The sequence below is a fragment of the Ananas comosus genome, linkage group 13, assembly GCF_001540865.1.
Source record: "Ananas comosus cultivar F153 linkage group 13, ASM154086v1, whole genome shotgun sequence".
Classification (NCBI taxonomy): domain Eukaryota; kingdom Viridiplantae; phylum Streptophyta; class Magnoliopsida; order Poales; family Bromeliaceae; genus Ananas; species Ananas comosus.
The window spans coordinates 202203-220459 of record NC_033633.1 but is presented as its reverse complement, the minus strand read 5'-3'; the positions used below and the strand labels follow the sequence as shown (position 1 = coordinate 220459).

Below are 18257 nucleotides of genomic sequence, written 5' to 3'. Positions count from 1 at the left end.
TAAAATACGTATCTACAGATTTATAACTTGACTTACGATATCTACAATATAATTTACATGATAATTAATTAATCAGACTATATTTTGTCCTTTTTGGGTTAGACATGGTTTGGTATTATATCAATTATACAAGTTTCTCTTAGTAATATTTTCAGATTGCTTATTTTAATGTCGGTTTTGTGTTTGGGACGAGCCTTACGGATATAGCTAGGGGCCTGATAACTACCATAAGGTACGTATTTTTGGCCTTAATTAACCAATATGCACCGACCGTTCCTAGCGTAAGTGGCAAAAAAGCTTGATAGTTGGTATTCGAAACCCAAGTTCGAATCATAGTTGATTCACATTTTCAGCTAAGTTTATTTCTAAATAAAATAAATGAAGCGGGTAGCGTGCTACCTATCTCTAAAAAAAAAAAAAAAAAACCAATATGCCATCATTCAAATTAATAATTATATCTTCAATAAATTTAAATTTGGACCAACATATATAGAACTACTTGTGCTTTCACATTCACGTGTGAAAAGTAAGTTTGTGACTTTTTCTTCTTTTTTTTTTGCTTGTAGTGTTTAAATTCTTGTGATTACGCAAGAAAAGGGTAGCAACATGTATCTACTGTGTAAGAATTGATGTGGGTTGATTTTTTTGGTTTTGTTGTTGTTTTCTCAACTCACACTAAAGCCGTGCTAATTATACCATGTACATTAACTCAAACATCATTTATAACTAATTAAATAGCTGGGTTACTGTGGGTGAATTAGATATTTTAGAACTCGTCTAGAATAATTCAATTAATCATGTAAATATAAGCGCCCTTGTCATTTCACAGTAATGCGATGGCTTAATCTCAGCTGTACGAAGCCACCTATTAACGGAGGGAAAGAGACATTGCGCTTATGGAAGCAGGTTTCGGATCAATTTTATAATTCCCTTTTGGGGGATATATGAGCTTTATGTGGGATTCAAGTAATCTAGAGGTATAGTGTGCGGTTATTCTACCAAATCCTTGTTCAGTAAGGCTCCCCTACCTAAAATTAAAAACGACTTGGCATCTAAATTGTTCTCCCCATTATAAGGATGCGTTGCCTAGATAGTTTATTCCATGCATGCAGAAACATATTATCCTACCGTGCTAAGAGTTGGAGAAGTAGATCGGGAGGGAGAGAGAAGAGAAATTAAGAAAGAGAGATTAAGGAAAATGGAGTACTCATGGGTTCGTGCTTTGGTGTTAGTGATTTGCATGTTTCCCTTGCTTGTCGATGCGAGGACCCGTCACTACAAGTTCAATGTGAGTGCTTGACATGTGTAGAAAAAATAATTATCTATCTATCTATCTATCTATCGATCATATATGCGTGCTTTACAAGTGATAGAGTTGCAATAACTTTGTTACAACCTTAATTAATTAAGATTGGGGTAGTAACTTAATATATAGCAAGTATTTTTTGACTTAAAACGAGTTAATCAGTAATTAGTTGGTCGTGGATGCAGGTGGTGATGAGGAACATGACTCGGTTGTGCTCGACCAAGCCGATAGTCACGGTGAACGGCGAGTTCCCGGGCCCGACCCTCTACGCGAGAGAAGGCGACAACGTGCTGGTCAAGGTCGTTAATCATGTGAAGTACAACGTTACCATCCACTGGTGCGTAGCCCACATCCGTGTATCTCATAATTAACTCCTCATCAGCATCAACAATATTGCTAACAACATCTGGACAAACAAACAACAAATAATTAATTAATTCCATCATTTTGCACACTTTCTAAGCAAAGTCAATAATCATTTGTGCAATCAATCATAGATCTAAAAAGTACAATACATCAACATGACATCCATTGAAAAGAGTAGGTCAGTCTTAGCTAGCTTATAAATAAAAAAAATTATTAAAAAATGTTTTAATATAATAATTTTTATTTTAGATAATATTTTATTAAATAATATTACATGCATCTTAAATAATAATATTATAGTAAGCTCTTTAAAGAGAGTATACTTTGTTCACTGTAGGCATGGTGTGAGGCAGCTACGTACGGGGTGGTACGATGGTCCGGCGTACGTAACACAGTGCCCGATCCAACCGGGACAAAATTTTGTGTACAACTTCACCCTGACCGGGCAACGCGGCACGCTCCTTTGGCACGCTCACATCCTATGGTTGAGGGTCACGGTTCACGGCGCCATTGTCATCCTACCCAAACTTCGGGTTCCCTACCCCTTCCCTGCTCCCCATAAGGAGCTTGTCGTCATCTTAGGTACGTCATGTGGTAATATTGTTTCTCTGTTGATCAAGAATTTTAGTCATTCGCTAAATTCTAACAAATAAGAGCCTATTTTTGCTTGATTTGTGTCCCCCCCCCCCCNCCCCCCCCTAATTTTAGCATTCAGGAGCAGTTCTTAATAGATTATCTAGCAATGAGAAAACAAAAGGCAAAATAAATCTATAGCTTCTGGTGCAGCACAAATTAAGCCCAAAAAAAAAAAAAAACCAAAAAACAAAAAAGGGTACTGCTTGCATGGCCAACACTAGTGTAGCAAAGAGTAATTAATATATATACTCTGTAGCAGCACGAAGCAGGGCTCGATCGAATATGTTTGTTTATGGTACTAATTTTATATACGAGTAATTAAAATTGCAGGAGAATGGTGGAAATCAGATACTGAGGCAGTGATCAATCAGGCGATGCAAGCCGGGCTGCCGCCCAACATCTCTGATTGCCACACCATCAACGGCCATCCGGGCCCTCTCTCTACGTGTGCTTCTTCTTCCCAAGGTACATATATATATACACTAAAGCAATTCGATAGAATTAAGTTTCCTTCATGACCTTCTAATTAATTAATTAAACATCAAAAATACGTACGTACGTATGTTAAAACAATAAAGAGTACTGTCCATGCACACAGATGGATATAAGCTACAAGTGGAGAGCGGCAAGACCTACATGCTCCGGATCATCAACGCTGCTCTCAATGAGGAGCTCTTCTTCAAGGTCGCCGGCCACAAACTCACCGTCGTTGAAGTCGACGCCATCTACACGAAGCCGTTCACGACCGACACGATCCTCATCACCCCGGGCCAGACCACCAACGTCCTCCTCCCCGCCGACCAAGGCGCGGGCCGCTACCTAGTCACCGCATCACCATTCATGGACTCCCCCATCGCCGTCGACAACATGACGGCCACTGCCACGCTACACTATGCCAACACCGTCTCCGCCTCCGCCGCCCTCACCACCACGAAGCCGCCACCGCTAAACGCCACGCCCGTCGCGTCGAGCTTCATCGACTCCCTCCGCAGCCTCAACTCGAAACAATACCCGGCCAAAGTCCCGCTGAAGGTGGACCACTCTCTACTATTCACCGTTGGGGTCGGGGTGAACCCGTGCCCGACGTGCGTCAACGGGAGCAGGGTCGTGGCTGATGTCAACAATGTGAGCTTTGTGATGCCGCCGACGGCGATCCTGCAAGCACACTACTACAACATCAGCGGGGTGTTCACCGACGACTTTCCCGGGAACCCGCCATTCACCTTTAACTACACGGGGAGTGGGCCGAAGAACCTGCAAACCATGAACGGGACGAGGGTGTACAGATTACCGTATAATGCAACGGTGCAATTGATTTTACAGGATACGGGGATAATTGCGCCGGAGAACCATCCTATTCACCTTCATGGGTTCAATTTTTTCGCTGTGGGGAGGGGCCTTGGAAATTTTAATCCTAAAACATCTCCGAACAAGTTTAATCTTGTTGATCCGATCGAGCGCAACACTATCGGAGTTCCTTCCGGGGGATGGACGGCCATTAGATTTGTCGCAGATAATCCAGGTACGTACGCACATAACTACGTACGTACGTAATAAAACTTTTTTAAATGGTTTTAATTAATATTGGATGAGACATTAATTTCCTTAATGATATATAAGTGAAAATAAAATGCATATATAGTTCGTGTCCATATAATAGCACAACATGAACTGTGTTATTAAGATTTAAAAGTCCGAACTTTGCCCCCCCCCAAAAAAAAAAAAAAAAAATCAGAAAGTTATTTTAGTGAATTATATATTTCTGAAAAAGCTGAAATTGTCATTAACATACTTGTACAAAGTTGAAATAAATATATATACTAATAAGATCAAAATATTTGAAGTTCAGATATTTATTTCAAATACTATATAGTATGGTTCGAGACGTATAACGTTATGCAGTTTTGTGGAATACATGTTTATAATTAATCAACGTTCTGAGTTGGTGCATGTAGGGGTTTGGTTCTTGCACTGTCACTTGGAGGTGCACACAACGTGGGGACTAAAAATGGCGTTCTTGGTGGACAATGGAAAGGGTCCCAATGAGTCTCTGATACTACCTCCAAAGGATCTCCCTGCGTGCTAAATATACATACGCTAGGATCGAATTAACGTAATCGAGACCGAAGATTAATAACGCCCTCTTCGTTCGAAGGAAAAAGGAGGAGACCCAATGACCAGAAGGGGCGTCGTTGGATTTGCATCCATATGCGCGAAGAGAGAGGGTTTGTGACTGCGTGAGGAGTTAGGGTTTCCGTTTTGTTCGTTTTGTTGTTTCTTGGGAGTGCTTTTCTATATATTTTTGCTTCTTTCTTTTGGTAACATGGAAATCTCATGTACATGAAAATAAGTGAATTGTTGTTCTCACTGGAAAATTAATGCTGTTTGAAGTAATTTTGAAGAGTTGTAACGGTTAGTAGTTACAATTTTGTTCTGTACATGCATATGAGAAGCACCTCACAAGTGAGAAGAAAATTACTGCCGTATCTGCTGTTTTAAGATTTGAGTTGATAGAGCGGATAAGCGATAAGGATCCCCAGCGGACCATATATAGACAGGAATTGTACTTTGCTAGGGAAAGTTTGGTTGCAACAGTGTTAATTAGTGGGCTTGATTCAAATCAGGTTTGAATCCGACAAAAGGAAAAGGTCAATTTAATAATGACTAGCAAGTTCACTCACTGTATCCTATATATTTTGGTGTCACCACGACTAACTAACTAGGATAATAATTAGTTGGTACCCTTTCTCTAGTCATTATAAATAATTTTTATTTTTATTTCAATAAAATATGTACGTGCGTGTGTGTGATTTATAGACATCTTAAAAAAAAAAATGAGCGAGCGACATGGCCTTATTATAGTGTCAGCTGCAGCTTCCCCACTCACTGGTAGGCTCTTAGTGGGCATGATGGGCAGCCCGAAATATGAATTGGTACTATACAAATAGTTGGGCCGTGTATCTGTGTTCACGGCCAGTTTATATTAGACCCAATTATATTTGCAACCCCAAACAGCAAATCGAGGCCGTTGAATCTGCGTGATCGATCGAGGCCCCATCACGCTCACAGTGGTAATGTAGGATTTTAAATTTTAAAAAGCATAAAATAAAAGTGAGAAGAATCTGTGCTATCGTGACAACAATAAACTACAGTACAAAATAGTTCGCAGCTGAGCTGTTCTCAGAGCTCATTGGTGAGCAATCCAATATAAAAAAAAAAAAAAGGCTCCATCAACCTTTCATAAAGGAGCAATAAGGTTTTTATTTTTTTATCCTTTGGCCCAGGCTATGTCCTTTGGAGTGGCCAGTGGGGGAAATCATAGAGAGAGATCTAAGAGAGGACATGCATGATGCATGCACCTTTCCACAAAGAGGCAAGTAGGCAACAACCCCACACTTGGGAGAAGTACTTGCATGGACACGGTCCATACATGTCATCCATGGACCGTGCAGTGATCGGCCCTTATTATCAGTAGCTTTTCTTAAATGTTTCTGACACATATTATGAGATCTGCACCTGAGCAATCTCATCAAACCACCTGTGATAATAGAGATCAAATCAGGAGCAATATGCCAATTTTAACTTGAAAATATGTAAAAAAAAAAAAAAAAAACAAACAAACTTGTTTATGTGTTTTTAAGATGGCATTGTTTGATTGGATGCCATTATACTATGTGAAACAAGTGGCGCATAGAAGACTTTCCCCCATCCTTTCTCTCAAACTTTACTTCGTTAGATAAGTAGCTTTTAAAGTTGAATAAGGCTGTGTGCAACTGAGATGGAGGATTTGGTGGACCATGTCCACGCGATAATTTCCACACGCACCATTCCCATAGAGAGGGTACCACCATATATACCTAATAATATAACTGAGATGAAAATAAAGGGTGTATGGCCCCCTACTCCTCGGATCCCCCTTCCTAATGGTGCTGAATATACTGATAGCAGTGGTGGTCTCCCCCCTCGATCATAAATATCACAAAGCCAAGGGGCAATGGAATCTCTTGCACCAAATTAAAGCACCATCCCATGCATTCCCACTTTGGGTCTATTAATTAGTGGCCATAAAATGCTAGCTAGTGCCTATTCACCCCCAAAGTACCCCAAGGGGGGGGGGGGGGGGTGAATCTTCTCCTTTGGGTTATAATTTTACTTTGTTTGATGTGATGTACTTTCCTCCTGGCTTAATGGAGGGTTGACATGTTGTTTTGATATTAAGTGGGCAATAGTGATCATGGCTTTGGAGGCACTACATCGACAGCAGTGGTTGAGAGCAGATGGGGTGTTGGCTCTTGCATTAGCATTTACGCAAATAAATTAAAAACTGGACTGCCTGTGCCAGCTGATCGATGCTTCTGCAACAAAATAATATTTAAATTGCTTATTCAAGCATGGTATATGAATTCCTTATTCAACCGACCGTTCCTAAAGCAAATGGCAGAGGACTTGGTGGTTGGTACCCATGCAGTTTAATATTTAAGAGGGCGCGCATCCTAAATATATCTTGGAACTTTATACATACGGTAGACGGTAAAATTATCATATACTGAGAAGCCTTTCCACGACTATCTTATAATGATAAATTAACGACAAAACTTTTTAAACACTTTTAAGTATTTCTGTCCTCGGACAGAACAAGCAGATTGCATGCATTCAAAAACTAGCTAGACCAAAAAAAAGGCACCAACAATTAATATACGCAATATCCAAATAGCTATTAACTCCTTTGTATCAAGATGGGAAGCTTCAAATTCAAACGATTTATTTGGAATTTAGAAAAATTATTTTTAACTTCCTCATGCAGCAAAAAAAAAAAAAAATTATTATTTTACTAGAAAACAAATAAAATTGCTCTAAAAGTTAGGCTGAACATGCAGGGTTGGATATATACCGGAGGAAAGGAGCGCCCCTGATCACTGTGCACCTATCATTCGGTGGGCTATTTTTTATATTAATTATTGCTCTAAATAATGTAATGGTCCACAGTCTATGGCCTTTGGCAACTTTGGTAGCTGAGTCCCTTGTTCGAGAATGAATTCGCCCAGCTATCTAATTTTTATGTTGTTGCTTTTGCCTTGGTACTTTTATATTATTATTATTTTTATGTAGAAAGAAAGGTAGCATGCTATTCGCTTCGTTTATTTTTTAGAAATAAATTTAGCTGAAAATGTGAAGTAATTAGGTTTCGAACTTGAGATCTCGGATACCTATCATCAAATTCTTTTAAAATTTTAGTTAGAAAAAATTATATTTAGCTATTACATTATTTCAAAAAATTTAGAGACAATTAAATCACATGTAGAGGTACTGAGACAGTTCAGATATAATGAGCACGAAATCAAATTTTCAGTTATTATGCATTAGAGGTACTGAATGTGAGAAATAATTACTAAGAAAGAAAACGCTAGCAATTTGATACAAAGTGACAACTACTATGGGTTACATTTCGAAGAGATCTTGCTAATGACATAAACATCAAATGAAGTTTTTAAGCAATCACATGGCAATTTTCGATGAGCGATTACTCTCTGAAGAGATTTTTATAGAAGATACTATAAGAAAAGATTAGATACAATTCATCTGATCAGTGATATATATAAATAAATATGCTTCTACTATTTCAAAGTACAAAGTTACAATGAATTTACAGCGCATAGTGTATCTGACTCCGAAGCCATTATATTGTGTTAGGAACGAATCATATAGCTGGATTATGGACACCAAACATTAATGGGGATTCCACCAGTTGACCTCTTAATTTGAGAATTTATTGCCAGAAAAAAAAAAAAAAAAAAAAAAAAAAAAAAAAAAAAAAAAACTTGTGTAGAAGAAATAGAGGCTGATAGAAAAGGAACCAATCATAGGTCTCCAACCATACTCCCCCTCAGGAAAGACAAACAAATAAGTTATTAGAGAAAAAAATATATAGCATCTAAAAAATGTTGATTAAGTTGCTTAAGTTCACATAATGTATATGTTGTGTTTCTCTCTCTCTCTCTCTCTCTTTTTTCTTTTGAAGGTGACAACGCCTGTAGACTTATCTGTATCCTCCCAACCCAAAAGTGGAGATTCCATTTTAAGATTTCGAACTTGGTACTTAAAATTACCAACTCTAATGACTTATTCTAAATAAATTTGACCTCAAAATTAATGTGATAGTGTCACTTTGCACCTCTAAAACGTGTTAGAAAATGAGCTCACTCCATTACGTGTTAACCATTCTGAATTGATTGAATAATTAATAGACTTTCTTTCTTCTTTTTTTTTTTTTTTCGGAGTAGAATTAATAATGTGGTTAGTGTAGAAATCCACGTGTTACACTTTAAATGCTCTGAAAAATTAGGCCCCATCTATCTAAATAATTTGTCCCTAAAAGAGTGAAAAGGCCACCAATTGTTAATTAAGTGGCACCGTCAATGTTCTTTTTTCAGTTTCTTTTTCCCCATTAATGATCATATATAGTCAATTTTTTGTTTTAATTAATTAACTAACTAATTAATTCACGCTAACTTCTCGTATTAGGGGGTTCAATGCGAAATCGACACGTAGGCACGTTAAACGAAATAACTGAGCATTGGAATGAGCGATGACAGCACACAACGGTAACGACACCGATAAAGAAAGAGAGAGAGAGAGAGAGAGAGAGAGAGAGAGAGAGAGAGAGAGAGGTGGGGGGTGGTTGTTGGTCGCATCAAACGGTGGGGACCGCAGCGTGGGGATCTACACTGCGAACAGTCTCCGTGGGGTCGGAAAAAACTTCAGTAGGAAGCTTGCGTGGAGACTTTTGGTTCCCTGTCATATATTAATTTTAAAAAATTAAAGACTACTATTCTGTCCCATATCCGGAGGTCAAATTAGATCGACTAACATTTATAAAAGTCGGATGAGACAGAGTTATGTTCAAAATGATATAAGGCTGGTTCGATGGAGTTACAATCGAGATCCGTGAACGCTGTATTTATATGCTTTAAGTGAATTGGTTGAATTTTTTGGATTAATGATTATCGCCAACAATCCGACGTCACGTATTAATTTTTAAAATTTAAAATTTTATTAAATATTTTAATATTAAAATTTAAAGTATTTTTAAATTTTAGAAATTTTTTTTTTTATATTTGAATAGAGACAAAACTTATAAGTTTTCAATAAGGCGTCGTTGAGGAGTTCGTCTATACTAGAAAAAAAAAAAAAAAAAAAAAAAAAAAAGAAGAAAAGCTTAAAATGAAAGTGCAAAGTAAAAAAAGGTTCTCATTTGACTCTATTATTATACTTTGTTTTGTTTTTAAAAAATATCAATTATATGTAAAATTTGATACTAAAGGTTCTAAACTATCAACAAATTTTTTATTTTTTATAGTATTTTAATATAACTTTTATTCTATAATAAGAATTATTATTTATACCTAGTTTATTTGTATATTTGTATATTATAAATTCATTTATCCTTAGTTTACCATTTTAATTTGCAAATAGATAAAATGCCAAAATATATATTATATATTGTTATAGAGAAGGAAAGATAAATAAATATAAGGAATATAAATAAACGAAAATAATAATTTAACATCAAATAATAAATATAAAAAATAAAGTCTCTCAAGCTAGGACACTTGTAGTGCAATCAATCAGCTTCCAGGTTCTTTTATGTAATTATTAGGTGTTTTAGGATTCTTTTCCACCAATTATTTCCCCGTACATATTTTGTCCTTTTTTTTCTTCAGCACTACCATTTGCGTATATTGTTCGCACTATAGGCCAAATTGCTCGTAGAGATTCCAAGGAGCACATAAAGGAGGAATTAGTACATTCGTAGTTATAAGGTGTATTGTACGAAAAAATCTATATTGTCACATTTATACTATATTATTTATTTTCAGCCAATTATATTTTTTTTTTTCGAGATCAGTAAAATATAATAAATTTTTTTTTCTAATATCTATGATGGGATAGATAAATTCAAAGAAATGAATATGATTAGTTAGAGACGCCACATCAGCAATATAACTGATGTATTTTAGACTTTTTCGCATTGTATATGATTTATAACATAACATGAAGAGCCGAGAATGTTTATCAAACTGAATTTTTTAACTTCTTATTTATATATAATAAATATTTGAAACAAAAACCTGCATAATGTATGAAATAGCAGTTTGCAAGCCAAAAAAATAATTATTTATTTTTTAATTGTACTCTCTTAGCCTAACTTATATCAACCAAAGTTTTTTAAGAGAGGAACAAATTGGAGGGCGAAATATTCATACTACACAGTGGTATCAAAGTGGTAAATTTCGATAAATATAAAGACTTTCTAAAAATTACCTAAACAATAAAGATTATATATTTTTTAAAAAGCAATGTTAGCTTATAAGTACACACTTTACTATTTTAAGTAATAAATTTTGGTGAGTACGAGTACTCGACAATCTAAAAAAAGTATTTATATTAAAAAAAATATTATTAGCTGAATTAAAGTTATTAGTGCTCGTAATTTTTCGATTTTTTGATGAAAATTTAGAGAATTAGAATAATAATGATCTTAAGTGGGTGATTAGTTAAATAACATAATTAAAAAAATAAAATTAATTAAAAAATAATTTTAATAATAAAAAATTATACGTATTAAGTATTTNCTTTTTTTTCTTTTTTTTTTAAAAAATTTCTCCAGCCTGTCTATTTCATTACAGAGAAGCAGAGAGAAAAAGCACTTGTGAGGTTTGAGTGGCATAAAAAAAAAAAGACCACAAACTCCATCACGACCCAATCAGAAACCGCCACGCGAGTCGTCCTTTAGATCCCAAACAATGTAATAAAAAAAAGGGAAATAAAGTATATAAATATATAAATAAATAAATAAATAAATATATATATATATATATATATATATATATATAGGGTGAGAGAGAGAAAGGGGGAGTAGTAGTAGATATGTCTTAACTTTAATAAGTTTGTAGCCTCCTCTCTCTCTCTCTCTCTCTCTCTCTCTCTCTCTCTCTCTCTCTCTCTCTCTCTTTCTGCTCTTCTTCTTCTTCTTCGTCTCTTAATAAAAACAAAATTTCTCTATTAATTATCCTCTCTTTGCTGTATACTATCTACTCTATCCCTTCATACTACTCTTGTGTACAAAGCAAGGAAAACTTAAAGATCTCAACTTGGGTCCTTTATCCCCTAATAATTAAGTATTAATTAAGGTTTTATTCGTTTCCTGGATCCCTCCTCCACTCTCCTAGATCTGCCGCGGCTTTTAATGGGTATTAGCATGTGGCTTGCTTCTACTCTACGCTCGCTGTTTTGAGAATCAATCCCCCCCTCTGTGGGTTTGGGCTCGATCTCGATCTCGATCTCGATCTCTGAGTAAAGATGATGATGCAAGAGGCGTGGATGGAAGTGCTTCCTCCGGCGGCGGCGTCGTGCTTCCCCGCGTCGAGCTTGTTCCTCTCCGAGATGGGGATGGGGATGGGGATGGGGATGGGGAAAGGGGAAGGGAGGGGGAAAGGGAACGATTGGAGCCCGGAGGAGAACAAGGTGTTCGAGGAGGCGCTGGCGCGCATCGACGGCGACCGGCCGGACCGGTGGGAGAGGGTGGCGGAGATGATCCCCGGAAAGACGGTGGCGGACGTGATCAGCCAGTACCAGGAATTGGAGAACGACGTCAGCTACATCGAAGCAGGGCTGATCCCATTCCCCCACTACGATTCCTCCTCCAGCTTCGTCCTCGACTGGGAGGGCGGCGCTCGCACCAACCATTCCTATTGCTGCGTCGGCACCGGCACCGGCACCGGCACCGGCAAGAGATCCGGCCCCAGAGGATCGTCAGATCAGGAGAGGAAGAAGGGGGTCCCTTGGACCGAAGAGGAGCACAAGTACTATCTTACATTTCTCTAATTAATAATGCATTTTCCTAATTTTCATTTCCTTTTTCTTTTGTACGCCGCCGATTAATTTAATTGGTCTTCTTCTCTCCTGCCAATTGCCGTTGTCTAATATTTGCGGTCTATTTATGCTATCTGTTCTTCGTTCTTACTCTTGTGCCCTACCAGTGATCGATTAATCCTCCTCCCCCTCCCGTTAATTAAATACATGCATGGTAGGTTCAGATGATGACCTCTCTGAAAAAAAAGAAAAAAAAAAAATGAGTAATTTGTGCTTCCAATATATTTCAGGCGGTTTCTAATGGGCCTGAAGAAACACGGTAAAGGAGATTGGAGAAACATATCCCGGAACTTCGTCTTCACGAGAAATCCCACGCAAGTGGCTAGCCATGCGCAGAAGTACTACAACAGGCTTAATTCCGGCGGCAAAGATAAGAGAAGGTCCAGCATACATGACATCACGACCGTCAATTTGCCGGACGATCGTCCTCCCTCGCCGTCGCAGTCGTCGTCGTCATTGTCGATGCTTACTCCGCAGCCTAGTACTGGTAACGCTGCCGCCTCTCCGTTGTCCGACCAATACTCGGCCGTGCTCGATCCGAGTCGGCCTAACGAAGCGGCTAGCGCGTTCAAACTGTCGGAACAGCATCCTTTTCAGTTCGTGCAATCACCTCTTGGTGCGGCTCCTTACGGCACGGTGAAGATTGCGAGAGAAAGTTCGTACAGCACCCCTCCCCGTGATGCCGCGGCTAATCGCCAGAGCGTGCTGTTTCAGGTTCAACCATTTCGATGACCGCGCTATGGATGCACGAGGGGCAGATGAGTCGCGCTTATTGAAATCAACAAATTGAGATTTGCTGTTGATGATCTCCGAACGAAAGAGCACAGAATGTGTTAGCATCATGTTCTACACATGCAAGAAGGTCGATTGCGCATTCAGAAACTTCTTGCTATGTTAAGGGTTCAAAAAATGGTTATCTATCTTAGATCTTTGCCGTTGTAAATAATATCCGATTCTATCAATACAGGACTTGAGAGTATGCAGCAAAGCTGAAGTTTGGGTTCGGTCGGTGACTCCTATACTCGCAATGCGATCGTAATGATACCGAGTTCAAAGCTCTTATGAAGGGTTTCCATCCGCCGCCGTAAATGATTAGGTATACTGGCCGGACTCTGAGAAAAAATATGCGTATTTCCGTAGTGTACTCTTCTCGGTGATCGAATTGAGGAGCCATAGTAGTAGTCATTGTCTTTCAGCTTCCTCCAGATATTTGAACTTGATTTGTGTCGAGAGCTGTTCCTGCCTCCTGGAGAGCTGAAAAGTTGACGGATTGACTTATTAGCTGTTTATATCAAATCTTACTTCATAAGTATACTTATTTGCAGCGGTCATGGCTCGTTGACCCTCGCGTCATTTCTGTGTACTTGTAATATTCATACCGTGCTTTCCCTTAATCAAATAAAACATCGACGTATGGATATTTCTGTCTTTGTATATTTCATTTTCGTTATGTTATGTTCAATTATTCGTTTCGCAGCCAGTGGTTCATTGTGTTAGATGCTTTCCTTTCCTTTCGATCAGAGTCAAATGGCATCTTTCGCATTAATTTTGTGCAAAATTCGGTGTCTAGCTAGTTTTCTCCTGCATATTTAGCTTAAGATGCTTCGAATTCCTGTAGGATTCGATTTGACGATGAGCATTAGTTCAAAAAGAAAAGAAATAATCGAAGATGTGTCGGAGTTCCACTTTCCCAGCATCACATGCCTCAATCTTTATTCTCCTTTATTGGTTCCTCCTCCGCAAGAAATTAATGTACCCTTAGATGCATAATAATAAACTGTGTGCGCCACATTATAAATACTGCTTTCCTGTGGTTGCGGCAAGTAAATAAAATATACGATTAGGCATAGGGCGACAACATGCATGCTTGTCTTTATTATGCCACAAATTAGTTCGATGTTATGTACTCGCCGGCTTGCTTTAGCATGGGAACTGGACTTCAGAGGTGATACAGCAAAATCACTCTCCTTTTTTTTTTTTCTTTTTTCTTTTTTTTCCGGACTCGTTGTTGTGATGTTCGGTTATACTATAATAACATGTCGACTTTGAGAGAATTATTTAAACAAAGACACAAAAAGAAAAAAAAAAAGAAGATAAAAACATAATTGAAGGGTTTTTTTTTTTTATTTTTTAAGCTAGGTGGCTTTGGTGCAAAAGTCACTAGCGAATTATATGCGGCCCATGGATTGGGAAATGGAAAGAATGATGCAATTGCAACATGAGCAAAGTGGTCGCCTCTGTTAAATGCCTTTTCCCCAAGTAAATGACAGAAGCACCCACTTCCTCTGGCTTTTGCCCTTTCAGAAAGATGCCGCACCCTTTTGCTGCAAGTTGGTGAAAGCAAGAGCACCGGCTTCTACTTTATTCTACTCCTTGAATCTTTTCACTGCCCGTTCTAGTGATTACGACCACATACATGGTCTTAACACCTTTATGCTTTTGACACATCATGTCCCTCCCTTTATATTTAATAATAATATAATAATTATTATTATTATTACTACTACACCAAATATATATATATATATATATATATATATATAATTAAGCTGGAATACTATTAATAGTAAAACGCTCTTTTTGCTATCAAGTTTTTAACCATTGGATGAAAAATTATAGGGTCAGGATGATATTAGTCGGTTAGAGATGAGTGGTCCCCCTAGGGTTGAGTGGTCCCTACTGGGCTATAGTATTTAATTCAATGGTTAGAAATAATGAAAAGAATTAATCCAAAGGCTAAAAAACTGGTAGCAACAATGGAATTTTGCTACTAATAGTAGCCCAGTCCAACTATATATATATATATAGTTGAGCTAGAATACTATCGATAGCAAACGGACTCCGTTGCCTCCTATTTATTTTCGATGATGGAGCCTCTAAATCGACGATCGACACCGTTGAACATGATGTATACCACATAAAGTGTTTAGAAATCAAATTTCAAATATTTTCGACATCATTTACCTAATGATCAAAGGGTTTCAAATTTTGTAATTTTAATGGTCGATATGAGGCGTTTTCTCGTTTAACGGCGTAAAGATATCCAAATCAATTGAATTTTGTTATAAAATTCTTTAAACTATTTAAAACAATATCTATACTCTTGATCTTGATTACACGACTTCTATCATCATTTTTTAAAGAATATTCATTTTCAATTGTTCATTTTTGTGTCCACTCGATGGATAAGAGAACAATATCGAAAATGTAGGAAATTTGATTTCTAAACACTTCAAGTGGTATAGATCATATTCAACGGTGCCGATTGTCGATTTGAAGGCTCTATCATCGAAAACAAATGGGTGGCAACGGAGCCGTTTGCTATCGATAGTATTATAGCTCAACTCTATATTTATTTACATAGAACTAGGCTGGAATACTATTAATAGCACCAATGACTTAGTGCTATTAAGTTTTCTGCCTTTGGATTAAAAGATGTGTCGTTAGGATGATAGTTGCCACCCATTTGTTTTCGATGATAAAGCCTTCAAATCGACGATCGGCACCATTGAACATGATTTATACCACTTGAAGTGTTTAGAAATTAAATTTCCTACATTTTCAATATTGTTCTCTTATCCATTGAGTGGACAAAAAAATGAACGGCTGAAAATGAATATTCTTTAAAAAATGATGATAGAAGTCGTGTAATCAAGATCAAGAGTGTAGATCTTGTTTTAAATAGTTTAAAGAATTTTCTAACAAAAATTTAATTGATTTGAATATATATATAGTCGAGCTGGAATACTATTAATAGTATTTGTCTCATTTTGCTATTAACTTTTTAATCCTTGAATAAAAAATTGTAGGGTTAAAATTATATTAGTCTCTTAGGATTGAGTGGTCCCTCTAGGGTTGAGTGGTTCCCAATGGATTATAATATTTACTCCGGATGATTAGAAATGATCAAAGAAATTGATCCAAAAACTAAAAACTTGATACCAAAAAAGGGCAAATACTATTAATATTATTCTAGCCCAACTCTCTCTCTCTCTCTCTCTCTCTCTCTCTCTCTCTCTCTATATATATATATATATATATATATATAGAGCAAGCGGGTTCCGTTATTACCTATTTATTTTCGATGATGGAGCTCCTAAATTGACAGCCGGCACCATTGAATATGATCTATATCATTTGAAGTATTTAGAAATCAAATTTTATATTTTTTCGATATTATTCCTTTGTCCATCAAGTTGATACAAAAATGAACGGTTAAAAATGAATATCCTTTAAAAAATGATAATAGAAGTTTTGTAATCAAAATCAAAAGTATAGATCTTATTTTAAATAATTTAAAATTTTTCTAACTAAAATTTAATTGATTTAGATATCTTAGCGCCGTTAAACGAGAAAACGTCTTATATCGACTATTAAAATTACAAATTTTAAAACATTTTGGTCATTAGGCCAATGATGCCGAGAAGATTTGAAATTTGGTTTCGAGATACTTCAAATAGTATAGATTATATTCAACGCCGCCAATCATCGATTTTGAGGTTTCATCATCGAAAAAAAATATATGACAGTGGAGTTTGTTTGCTACTAATAGCATTCCAACTCATCTCTCTCTCTCTCTCTCTCTCTCTCTCTCGCTATATATAAACAATTCCAGAGACTTTTTAAATGGGCTTTGCCCACAGCATCTTATTGGACCAAAATTAGGGTACTAGTGTGACAAGAATCAAAAGATGCAAGATTCCTCGCTTTGTTCATTGGCCATGAGGGGAATAAAATGATGTAGTCGCTGTAGGAGCGCATCATGCTCGGCCGAAATAGAAGAAACATTTGGCCCAGAGTGAAAATAGAGATTCATCAAATCCTAGAGCACTCATTGAGCAACGATACGATTGGAACAAACAAGAAACTCGACTGTTCACACTCTTGTTAAATGAAGAGTAAAAAAGCATCTCGCAGCTCCGAAGGTACCCTGAAATATTGTCGGTGAATCAGCACTTTACATATGATAAATTGGTTTGCCTCTCAATTGACACCATCTTAGAAATCATGTTTGGCAATTATTAGGTAGACCAAACCTCCAGCAGAATGTCAATGTATCAACAATGCTGCAGGTACATTGTGAGACGTACAATAAAATTGGAATTTTGGCTAAACTAGAGAAAATCATCATCACCAAACCTCACCAAACCGCAAACTCATGGTGTGTATATTGGGCATCAGCAACTTCCCCCTCTCACTCTCGATTAAGTGACCTGCACTTAGGTTATAGTACCACGTATCCAGCGATCATAGTACAAAATCATAGATCGATCCTTCGGTTATTATCGTCCCATTAAGGAGGGGCAAGACAAAATGCAAGAGAAATCAGATTCTGCAGTATTAGGAGGACAGTTAGGGTTTAATTTGGCTCCAAGCAGGTTGGCAATCATTCCAACGGCAAACTATATATCATAAAATAGAATTCTCGGTCTTCAGAACTGCCTCCTTAGGGCATTTGTAGTTACTTCTTTTGCATTCTCCTTTGCTGAGTAAAGCTCAAATAATACCCCTCTTCCTCTATTAAAGCTCAACCGAAAATCTATCCTGCGTCGATTGGATGGTTTCTAAGGCGCCTAGCCTATGCTATAGTTGGTCAACAATTCTCCTTGAATTGTTTTGCAGCTATAAACGAGCTTACAGTTTCGCAAGTTTACAATACAAGGCAAAGCCGAGTGATGTTAGCGATACGCTTTAGAGATCCACCAAATGCACACAAAGTTGCTTAACACAACACGCATCATTTCTTCTACAAGTTCTCATATTGCTTGCTACCGTACCATTCAACACATCTCATTAAAAATCACTTTTTATGCTAAGCATGAAAATTGAAGACCCATGGTGTAAAATCATAAAAAGAGTGACTGGTGCTTCCTTCACTAGATTTCTTTATGCATCACTTTCAAGCTGTTGTAGCTTTTTTTTCTCATCATGACATGGACTCCAAGAAGAAACGGAAGGAGGTTACATCATGCTAATAATTATTGACGGTAGAGAATATTCACAAGAAGAGAAAAAA

General features: G+C 37.2%; 2 protein-coding genes across 3 annotated transcripts; both read left to right on the top strand.

Annotated features, from left to right (window-relative positions):
- On the top strand, positions 1100-4724 carry LOC109719100 (laccase-22-like). Its single transcript, XM_020245629.1, has 6 exons — positions 1100-1288; positions 1492-1643; positions 2010-2254; positions 2639-2773; positions 2907-3830; positions 4264-4724. Exons 1-6 carry the CDS (start codon positions 1103-1105, stop codon positions 4392-4394), a joined length of 1773 nt encoding a protein of 590 aa, XP_020101218.1. The 5' UTR covers positions 1100-1102; the 3' UTR covers positions 4395-4724.
- Positions 11492-13677, top strand: LOC109719492 (transcription factor DIVARICATA-like). 2 transcript variants are annotated; one of them, XR_002218719.1, is made up of 3 exons: positions 11492-12171; positions 12472-13103; positions 13209-13677. XR_002218719.1 is itself a non-coding variant. In XM_020246214.1 (2 exons), the coding sequence occupies exons 1-2, from the start codon at positions 11669-11671 to the stop codon at positions 12971-12973; spliced, it is 1005 nt and encodes a 334-aa protein (XP_020101803.1). In that variant the 5' UTR covers positions 11492-11668; the 3' UTR covers positions 12974-13677. The 2 variants fall into 2 exon arrangements, 1 of the variants encoding a protein (XP_020101803.1); XM_020246214.1 differs by having other exon boundaries at positions 12472-13677.

What these genes read in the sequence shown, in the direction of transcription:
- LOC109719492 (XM_020246214.1), top strand. Translation starts at nt 11,669, where the DNA reads ATGATGATGCAAGAGGCGTGGATGGAAGTGCTTCCTCCGGCGGCGGCG. An exon ending in TGGACCGAAGAGGAGCACAA is followed by an intron (nt 12,172 to 12,471) that starts GTACTATCTTAC and finishes AATATATTTCAG; the next exon opens with GCGGTTTCTAATGGGCCTGA.
- LOC109719100 (XM_020245629.1), top strand. Translation starts at nt 1,103, where the DNA reads ATGCATGCAGAAACATATTATCCTACCGTGCTAAGAGTTGGAGAAGTA. An exon ending in GGAGCTTGTCGTCATCTTAG is followed by an intron (nt 2,255 to 2,638) that starts GTACGTCATGTG and finishes TTAAAATTGCAG; the next exon opens with GAGAATGGTGGAAATCAGAT. An exon ending in ATTTGTCGCAGATAATCCAG is followed by an intron (nt 3,831 to 4,263) that starts GTACGTACGCAC and finishes TGGTGCATGTAG; the next exon opens with GGGTTTGGTTCTTGCACTGT.